We start from the raw sequence: 9,971 nt of genomic DNA on the forward strand, positions 1-9,971 counted from the left end.
TGGCAGGAGTTTGTTTTCCCCGTCCCCTGAGCTGCAGGTTGCTTGAATAATCCCTTATTTTATTTTTCCCCCCCCCTTTTATTGCTTTTTATTTCGCCATCTTTGCCCCCCTCAGCACAAAGTCCGTGTTCAGGTGAGAGGGGAGTTCCTGTCCCCCCACCAGGAACGGAGCCCAGGAGGTACCTCCAGGTGGAATCAGCCCACACCAAGAGCCTTCAAAAAGGAACGTGCACAGAAGCCACTCCTTTGCAGGCAAAAAGAGAACATCAAACGCTTCTGCTGCAAATGAGATAGTTTTTACTGCAAAAATAGGAATTATTGGTGTTCTCCAAGGGCTTTGCTGGGTTCGGCACCTGCCTGGTGCACTCCAGTTGAACGTTGGTGTGGCATCACCTGCTTTTTTGGTGAGGACCTTTGAAATATAGGAGCTATGTAGGAGTGAGGTGCTGGGGGGTTTCAGCTGGCATGGGGTGAAAAAAGAGAAGCTTAACCTGCCCCTAGTTGTTCCTTATACTGAAACGTGTTCCAGAGCAGGGCAGGAGGACTTCTGGCCTGCTCTGAAAGTCCTCTGGGGTTTGTGTTACCTTGGGTTATAGCAGAATGTCTTTGAAGAGGAGGCATTGACCAGAGGAAGCACAGGTAACTATTTGCATGGGGAGTGCAGGGGGAAGGCTAAAGAGTGGTGGCCAAAGGCCTTGAGATCCTGCTGGGCAACGTGGTAGGCTGATGGCTTGTCCTGTGTAGCTGTAGATGAGAACCCTCCCTAATTAACTGCTGTGAGGCTTTAGGGGTTCCTGCCATTTCCCCCTGCACTCAGCTGCACCTCGAATCCAGGGTTCAGGATTGGAATTGGGGGTTTCCAAGCCATGGAGATGTGGTGTGAGGGACACAGGGCAGTGGGGACCTGGTAGTGCTTGAACTCAATGACCTTAAAGGTCTCTTCCAACCAAAATGATGCTGTGATTCCAGCACGTGCCCCCAGGAGCTGAGATCTCAGCATGCCAGGTGGAAGGGAGAGCTGATAAGAAGCAAATCCTACTCCCTCAAAGCTCCTCAGGGGGTTCAGCTGGTGTCTCATGCAGGACCTGCTGCCTGGGGCCTGGCGTGGAGAGGGAGGCTGGTTGCTAAGGCACTGGGTGCTTTGGGAGGATAACAAGTTGCTGCTTCTCCTCTGCCAGCTCCCACTGCTCTTCCCAAGCACATCGACGCCCAACCCTTCAGATCATGAGCCCTTTGGGGAAGAGGAATCTGAATCTACCAGAAGCAGCAGAAGCAGCAGAGGGAGAAGTTTTATTTTAAAATATAAAGAGTTGGGGGAAAAAAACCACAGAGGCTGTAAAACCACCTTACCTCAGTGCTTAAGGGGTTGCTGACCTGAAGGAAGTGGTGGCTGTGGGCTGCTCACAGTGCTGTCTCTTCTTGGCTTCACAGTGCCTTCTCCTAGTGCCTTGCTGGTGGACAACCCCACGTCCTTCGGAAACGCGAAGGAGGTGGTCGCAATCAAAGACTACTGTCCGACCAACTTCACCACTCTGAAGTTCTCCAAGGGGGACCACCTCTACGTCTTGGACACATCAGGAGGGGAGTGGTGGTACGCCCACAACACCACGGAAATGGGCTACATCCCTTCCTCCTACGTCCAGCCCCTCGGCTACCGCAACTCCTCCCTGTCGGACAGCGGGGTGATTGACCACCTACTGGAGAGCCCTGACGAGGGGGTCAAGGAGCTGGACCTGCTCGGGGAGTGGGCTGATGTGAAGAGGAACTCCTCAAATGCCTACAACAACAACCCGTTCCTCAACGGAGTCCAGACCAACCCCTTCCTCAACGGGAGTTTGCAGCCGGTGCCCAGCTCGGACCAAGAGTCCAAGTCCACCGTTGACTTGCTGCTCTTCGACACGGGGGCTCCTGCTTCAGCTCTCTCCAGTTCCGCCGCCAATAGCAGCCTGGGGAACATTTTTGATGAGTTTCCATCCACGACCAGGCTGGATCTGGAACCCCCTGTGAGAAGGGACAACCCCTTCTTCAGAAGTAAACGTTCCTACAGTTTGTCTGAGCTGTCTGTTCTTCAGGCCAAGTCGGACGCCCCGGCGCCCTCGGGTTTCTTCAGCGGTTTGAAGTCTCCCACCCCTGAGCAGTTCCAGAGCCGGGAGGATTTTAGGACAGCGTGGCTGAACCACAGGAAGCTGGCTCGGTCTTGCCACGATTTGGATTTGCTGGGTCAAAATCCTGGCTGGGGTCAGACGCAGCCGGTGGAGACCAACATCGTCTGCAAGCTGGATAGCTCCGGCGGGGCCGTTCAGCTTCCGGACACCAACATCAGCATCCACGTGCCCGAGGGCCACGTGTGCCCCGGGGAGACGCAGCAGATCTCCATGAAAGCCATGCTGGACCCCCCGCTGGAGCTCAACAGCGACAAGTGCAGCACCATCAGCCCGGTCCTGCAGATCAAGCTCAGCAACATGGAGGTGAAAACCTCCATCACGCTGGAGATGAAGGTGTCGGCAGAGGTGAAGAACGACGTCGTGAGCCAGAGCCTGGTGGGGCTGCAGTGCCTGCGGAGCGACGTGAAGGAGGGGCCCTACGTGCCCGTGCAGCCCAGCTGCTCCTGCGGGGACACCCTCCAGGTGAGGCTGGAGAACCTGGAGCCCTGCATGTACGTCGCCGCCGTGGCCCAGGGGCAGAACATCCTCTACCCCTACACCGTGTGGGATTACATCAGCAAGAAGATCACGGTGGGCGTCTACGGCCCCAAACACATCCACCCTTCCTTCAAAACCGTGGTGGCCGTGTTCGGGCACGAGTGTGCCCCCAAGACCCTCCTGGTGAGCGAGGTCACCAGGCAGTCCCACAGCCCTGCTCCCGTCGCCCTCCAGCTCTGGGGCAAGCACCAGTTTGCCCTGTCCCGCCCTCAGGACCTCAAGCTCTGCATGTTCTCCAACATGACCAACTACGAGGTGAAAGCCAGCGAGCAGGCCAAGGTGGTGAGGGGCTTCCAGATGAAGCTGGGCAAGGTGAGCCGCCTCATCTTCCCCATTGCCTCCCACGACCCCAACGAGCTGTCGGACTTCACGCTGCGGGTGCAGGTGAAGGATGACAGGGATGCCATCCTCACCCAGTTCTGCGTCCAGACGCCACAGCCACCTCCAAAAAGCGCCATCAAACCCACGGGGCAGAGGAGGTTCCTCAAGAAGAACGAGGTGGGGAAGATCATCCTCTCCCCTCTGGCCGCCACCGCCAAGTACCCGGTTTTTCAGGACAGGCCAGTGCTGAGCTTGAAGTATGGCAAGCTGCTGAAGACGGTGGTGAGGCAGTGCAAGAACCACTACTTGCTGGAGTACAAGAAAGGAGATGTCATAGCCCTCCTCAGTGAGGAGAAGATCAGGTTGAAAGGGCAGCTGTGGACCAAGGAGTGGTACATTGGCTACTACCAGGGCAAAATCGGCCTCGTACACACCAAAAACGTGCTGGTGGTTGGGAAGGTCAAGCCCAGCTACTTCTCCGGGCCGGATCTCACCACCAGCCTGTTGCTGGAGCAGATCCTGAGGCCCTGCAAGTTCCTGACCTACATCTACGCCTCGGTGAGGACTCTGCTCATGGAGAACCTCAGCAGCTGGCGGTCCTTCGCCGACGCTCTGGGCTACCTGAACTTGCCACTCACCTTCTTCTGCCGGGCGGAGCTGGACAGCGAGCCCGAGCGAGTGGCCTCTGTCCTGGAGAAGCTGAAGGAAGACTGCAACAACACCGAGAGCAAGGAGAGGAAGTCCTTCCAGAAGGAGCTGATGACGGTGAGTCTGAGGTCTGCAGGGGGACTCCTCGTTCCCTCCCCAGCGGAGCCACGGGGGTGAACGGGAGGTGGGTGTTTCCTGATCCAGTCTGTGGAGAAGGAAGTCCATCTGCAGGCTGCTGGTCACAGCCAGGTGGAAGCCCAGCCCTGGGGCTGTACGTGTTGGTGGGAATCCCTGGTGTGGTGGCTGTAGAGGAGGGATGTGGTGGGTGATGTGCCACGGGTGTGAGGGCAGCCAGGGGGCTCGCCTTGGCAGCTCATCTGAAATCCTGCAAGGTCCAGCTGGTTTTGGTCCAGGGTTGTCACAGCCCTCAGCTGGGCCCTGCTGCTGGGTGTTGCAGCCTTTGGTGGCACGTGGTTTGAGGAGTTACCCCAGAGCTGCAGGTCTCCTCAGCCCCAGTGTCAGAGCATGCCTTGTGTGGTACCACCAGCTGGCTGAGGGGCTGCTCTGTGCCCTCACCCAGGTCACTGGTGAGCATGCTGAACATGACTGGACCCAGTCCTGACCCTGGGGAACACCACGAGCTACAGACCTCCAACCAGCCCCTGCCCCACTGATCACAACCCTCTGAGCTCTGAGTCCACCTCAGTGTCCACTCACCCAACCCACCCCTCCTGAGTGTACCCACAAGGAGGTTATGGGAGGCAGGGTCAAAAGCATGACTTGCTCCTGTCCTGGAGGCACCCGGGGAAGTGCTGCCTGCAGGTGTCCCTGGGATGCCCTTGGGTCATCTCTGACAGGAACCATCTTCACCATCATTCCCAGCACTTTGTAGGACGTGAGCCAAGGAGAATCCAGGACGTGATGTCTGGAGGAGATGTGAAGCTCTCTGCTCCTGACAGGCTGTCCTGCAGAAGCAGGAGAACCCTGTGATCTGCTGTCCACCATGCCAACTGAATCAAGGGATGGTGGCAGCTATGGTGGGCACGGCAGCAGGGGTGAAGGGGGATGGAGCCCAACGAAGTCTTTCATGCCCCAGTCTCTCTTGAAGAAGGAGTGGGAAATTTGAGGGTCCAGTTTGAGGTGTAAGGAGTCAGGAAGAGTATGGAGACCTTGGTTACTCGTGGAAATACTGCCCAGGGAGTTCCTGGTGCCTGGGGACCACTTCAGGGCAGTGCTTTGGCTGGGACTGGCAGCTGCCAGGTCATGCCACCAGCACTGCTTGTGTTGAGGGATTCTTCTGGCCATTGGTGGTCTCTCCTTCCTGGGGCCATCCAGGGAAGCAGAATAGATGCTGTGGTAGGCACAGCTGGGGCCTGGCCCCGTGGCTCCCCAGGGAGGAGGGGTTGCTCCTTGAATCATTAGCCACGGTGAACAATGAGGTGAAACCCAAGCTCCTCTTGCCTGCTGCTTCCAAGGGCCTGTGCTGTTTGCCTTCACCACTTCCCAACCCTCTGAGCATTTCTTTTATCTCCTCCTTTTGTCTCCAGGGGCCCAGGTAGTCTGTAGGTCCTGGAAAATCCATCCCAGACCTCGGTGGGGAGACAAAGGGACTGATAAGGCTCTCTTGGGTGCTCAGGGAGGAGATAGCTCAAGGGGAGGGACATAAAGGATGAGCTCCCTTCCTGGTGGGAGGTGGTGCTGCTCCTGAACCCCTGGTGCTGCTCCTGAACCCCTGGTGCTGCTCCTGAACCCCTGGGGCTGCTCCTGAACCTCTAAACCCCTGGTGCTGCCTCTAAACCCCTGGTGCTGCCTCTAAACCCATGCTGCTTCTAAACCCTCCTTAGCTGATGGAGAAATTAGATTGAGCCTGTTTTCTCTCTGGAAAAAAAACCCTGTGTTTCAGAGGATGAGAGAGGAGCAGTGATGTATTTTATTGTGTTTAAATCTGATTTATTTGGAACAAATGGACTGGCCTCCTGGCGTTCATCCTGTTGGGGGGAGCACGTGTCTGCTGGGAATGCCCCTGGGCACGTCAGCTGAGTGCTGTGGAAACTCTGAGCTCTGTCTTCTCCAGGCTAAAGGTCATGCAGAAGATGATGTTGGGGTTGCCACCCCCCCTCCATGGTGTTCTGTTCTGACTGCAGGTTATCTGCCTGCTGCCTCTCTGGTGGTGCAGACCCCACAGAGCTGCTGGTGGGCACGAGATGTCCTTAATGTCCTTGCAGAGCAGCCTGTCCACGGCTTGGACCTTGTGGTGGCACACCCAGAGCTGGGCAGCCCGAGGCTGTGCATGCTGCTCCTCCAGCCTGAGTCCCTCTGCTGCAAAAGGAGACTCCTGCCTCCCCTCTGCCCTGCTGGGCACAGAGCCTGGAGACTGCTCCCCCAGGGAACCCTGCTGAGCTTGATGGGCCTGGGGATTTAGGGCCTGATTGTCCTTGCAGAGCCAACAGGATGCCTGCATCCTAAATGCTGCTTAGGACAACCCCAAACGTGACTTTAAAAAGTCCTTTTCTGCAGCAGCTTCCTCGTGGAGGTTGGTTTTGTACCTTTTTGCAGGTTCCTTGCACCACGCTTGGTGGGTCCATGTGAAGCTGGTGATGCTGCTGGGGGCAAGGAGGAGAGGTTTACTCCTTTGGTTGGGGTGAAGGTAGGGAGGGAAGAAGCACCCCCAGCTCACAGAGCCCCCGAGGGGCACGTGGGGGCCAGGGCTGGGGGCACGTGGACCACGAGGCCACGGGCAACTGCTGCTGCTCTTTGGGGCTTGTTTTCTTCTGGCTGCTGGTTTCCACCCTCGGAGGCTGGGAGGTGGGTTGTGCATTTTGGGGCCGGGATGCAAAGTGAGCCCCCCCTGGGTGCCTCTCCAGCAGAGGCTCCTCTGGGGGGCCTGGAGCCGGGTGGGAATCTCAAAGCACCTCCCGAGGAGGTGCCCTGGGGGGGGCTGGCAGGGCCCAGCCCCGGGCACACGTGGGCACCACGGGCTGGCTGGAGCCACGGAGGGTGCCCCCAGCTCCCAAGGAGGCTCGTGCAGGGCGAGGGAGGAGGAGGAGGAGGAGGAAGTTGTGGTGTAATCCCAAAAGCGCCTGCTGGAGGATTAAGTTTGTGAGCCCTGTTAATCCCAGCCAGGCCAGCAGGGCTTCCCCCAGAGCCCCTCGTGTGACAGAGGGAGCCACTTGTGCCCAGGCCAAAAGAAGTGCTGCTCTTAGGACTCATATTCCCCCTTCAGCTCCAACCCTGGTGGCCACGTGCCTTTCTCACAGCCCATCCCCACCTGGCTTTGGTGCTGTCCCCATCTCCCATCACCTCTGCCCGTGCTCCTGCTTTTCCCCAGCCTGTCATTTGCATATTAAACCTCCCCAGCTCGAAACACAGGGGGCACAAAGCACGGGAAAAGGTGGTTCTGTGGCCGTCAGTAGGTGTCATGTGGCCGTCAGTAGGTTTCAGGGTTAACGTGCTGCGCTGCAGGGAGCAATCCAGCTCTTCCAAAGCTGTTGCTCTGGGGGATTATACAGTTCTTGATTACGTGGCCTCCCAGCTGCTTTGGTTGATGCTGTTTTCTTGTTGACTTGGGGCAGCAGGAGGGGCAGGGGAACGGGAGGAAGAGGAGAATCCATCTCCTGCAGCTCTCTCCTCCCGCACCCCTGGGGCACACCTTGCTCCAGGGGCCTCCTCTGCTGCCCTGGACCTGCTCAGCCCCGGGGCCAGGGAGGAGAGCAGCTCGTCTGGGCTGCTTGGCTGGCTTGGTTTGGGGTTGGCACCCTCCTTGAAGGGCCGGGTTGGGGGTGCCTGGCTGGGGCTGCCGGGCGAGGACCGGCCGCACTCCACCCGCAGAGGGGGGTGAGGCTGGTGCTGGGGGTTGCTGCAGAGGTTGTGGCACAGGTGTGAGATGTAAATGCTTCTCAGTGGCCTTTTTTTTAAGGAAAATAATGCTCTTTTCAATGGCTTTTCCTGGCTGGCCTGACAGGAGGGTTTGTTCCTGCTCCCCAGGGCCGGAAGGAGCGAAGCCCTTCGGAGGAGCAAACAAAAGCTGCAGCTGGAATTAGATGGAGCCCAGCTTAAAAGTGGAAACAGATAAGGGAAAAATCAACATGCATTTGGTTTGCAAATGGCTGGAGTGGTTTCAGATGTTCCCATCTTCCCCCAGCTGTCCCCGTGTGAGGATTTAACCCTTCTGCTGCCCCAGAGCCAGACTGGCTGGGGTTTGTGCCAGGAGAAGACATCAGGACCCACGGCAGCAGAAGCTGGGAGGTGTCAGGGTGCCCAGAGAGGTGGTTGATGTCCCTGCAAACACCCAAGGTCACGTTGCCCAGGGCTCTGAGCACCCTGCTCTAGCTGGGGATGTCCCTGCTCCCTGCAGGAGGTTGGACTGGATGGCCTTGAGAGGTCCCTTCCCACCCAGACCAGTCTGGGATTCTGACCATGCTGGGACCACCACATCCACAGTTCCTGTAATAACCAGCCCTGTGCTGTTGTGAAGGTGTGGGGGATGTTCCTGATGGGTAGACACGTCCCAGAGTGTTCTTTGGGTGCTTGCTGGTGTTCTGCATCTCTCTGGGCCATCTCCTGCACCCCTGAGCTGTGGTTTGCTCTTACTGAAGTGGCACAGCCTGTTGACACACTGACCTCTTGGTGTGCACCCATCCTGGGGCCACCATCCTGAGTCTGCTGGTCCCACTGGCTGTAGGAAGACAAGAGGCTTCTCAGAAAGCCAGCACCCAGTCTTAGTCTGGGGTCTGTTTGCCACGTTTTATGAGGGGAGTGCCTGTTTTGTGGTATAAACCACCCTTCTGTAGCCCCTTGGGGCTCGAGGAGGGATTTGTCCAGGACTGGGGTTGCTGCTGTGGTCCATGGGCTTTGGAGGAGGATGGGGCAGCCCTGGCGAGTGGGATGTTGATGCTCTCGGTCAGATCCTGTCCTCTGATAACTTCTTGCCTTGGGTTTTCCCTTTCTTGCAAGTTGTTTCCCACTTGGAGCAGAGGTTGCTGTGATGTGGTACCACCCAAAGGCAGGAGCTCACCCTGCCCTGGCACTTTTCTCCTGGCTCAGTTACTGCTGGCCAGAAAAGGGTGCCTGCTGCAGTTCCCCTTCCCCAGCTCTTCAAACCCTTTGTGGGAAGTCTCAGCTTCTGGATCACTAAATGGCACAGAAGGAGGTGGTGCCTGAGCTGGCACTGGAGGGCAGAGGGGTGGTGAGAAGAGCAGGAACATCCCAAGCTGAGGGATGGCTCCTGAGGTGCTGCCAGGGTTTCACCCCAGCCCATCTCCTCCTGAGGCTGATCTGTCCATGTTTTGCCCCAAAATGCTCTGCTTGGCCCACACCCTCTGGTCTGTGCTGGAGGATGGTGCTGCTGTGGGCACGAGGAGGACCATGCTGGATGACCTTCAGTCAGTTCTTCTCAGCCCCTGGGAGGCCTTAAACTGCTTATGGTGGCACCCGAGCATCTGGAGGGGTTGGCTGGGCCAGGAGGCCGCGTTGGGCTCTCTGCAGAGGAGCAGGGCACTTTGTTTAATGAATGAGATTACTCCCCTTGAGCCTGGCGGCCTCATTCCACCGGCTGCCACCGCAGGGGCTGGGGAGGACTTTTGGGGTGGCTGCTCCAGGGCCTTCCCTGCTGTCCTGGTTCCGTGTAAAAAGGGGTTCAGGGCAGGCCCCACACGGAACAGAACTGTGTACTCGCCTCTCCCCCACCCCTTCGAGAGAGAGAGAGAGAGAGACACTTTTTAAAAAGATGAAGTATATTGTTCAACAAGGAACAGAAAACGAAAAAGGGGGGTAAGGAAAATAATATATATAAAGATCAGGGGAATAATACAAAAGATAAAATATACAAAACCCTCAGAAATGGTTCCAGGGTCCCACGGAGTGAAAGGAGAACTTTCCTCTCCGAGCTCCAAGGCAGGAGTGAAACAAAAAACCACTCCCTGCCTCTTATCAGAGTGTGTGTGGGAAGGGGAGGGAATACAATGGTTGCACCCCCACCCGGGGTCCTCCCAGTTGCTGGAAGGTCACGCCCCCATTCCAAGCCTCAAACCACAACACCTGCGCAGTGCCCTGCTCGCCCTGACTCTCCTGCTCGGTCGTGTGTCCCCCCCTGTGCCTCCAGGCCCTGCTGAAGATGGACTGCCAGGGCCTGGTGGTGCGGCTCCTCCAGGACTTCGTGCTGCTGACCACGGCGGTGGAGGTGGCCCAGCGCTGGCGGGAGCTGGCCGAGCGGCTGGCCAAGGTCTCCAGGCAGCAGATGGAGGCCTACGAGGCCCCGCACCGCGACAAGGCCGGCACGGTGGACAGCGAGGTGAGGGGACG

The 9,971-nt window shown here is 57.8% G+C and overlaps 1 protein-coding gene across 1 annotated transcript; it reads left to right on the forward strand.

Moving 5' to 3' along the window:
* Nucleotides 1-1,431: 1,431 nt before the first annotated feature.
* SH3BP4 (SH3-domain binding protein 4) lies at nt 1,432-9,960 on the forward strand (the record flags this gene model as incomplete). Its single annotated transcript, XM_008941996.1, has 2 exons — nt 1,432-3,788; nt 9,772-9,960. Coding segments are annotated over 2 exons (2,546 nt in total), but the record flags the coding sequence as incomplete, so codon positions are not given.
* Nucleotides 9,961-9,971: the final 11 nt, after the last annotated feature.

This window comes from Merops nubicus, unplaced genomic scaffold (genome assembly GCF_000691845.1).
Source record: "Merops nubicus isolate BGI_N331 unplaced genomic scaffold, ASM69184v1 scaffold41146, whole genome shotgun sequence".
Classification (NCBI taxonomy): Eukaryota; Metazoa; Chordata; class Aves; order Coraciiformes; family Meropidae; genus Merops; species Merops nubicus.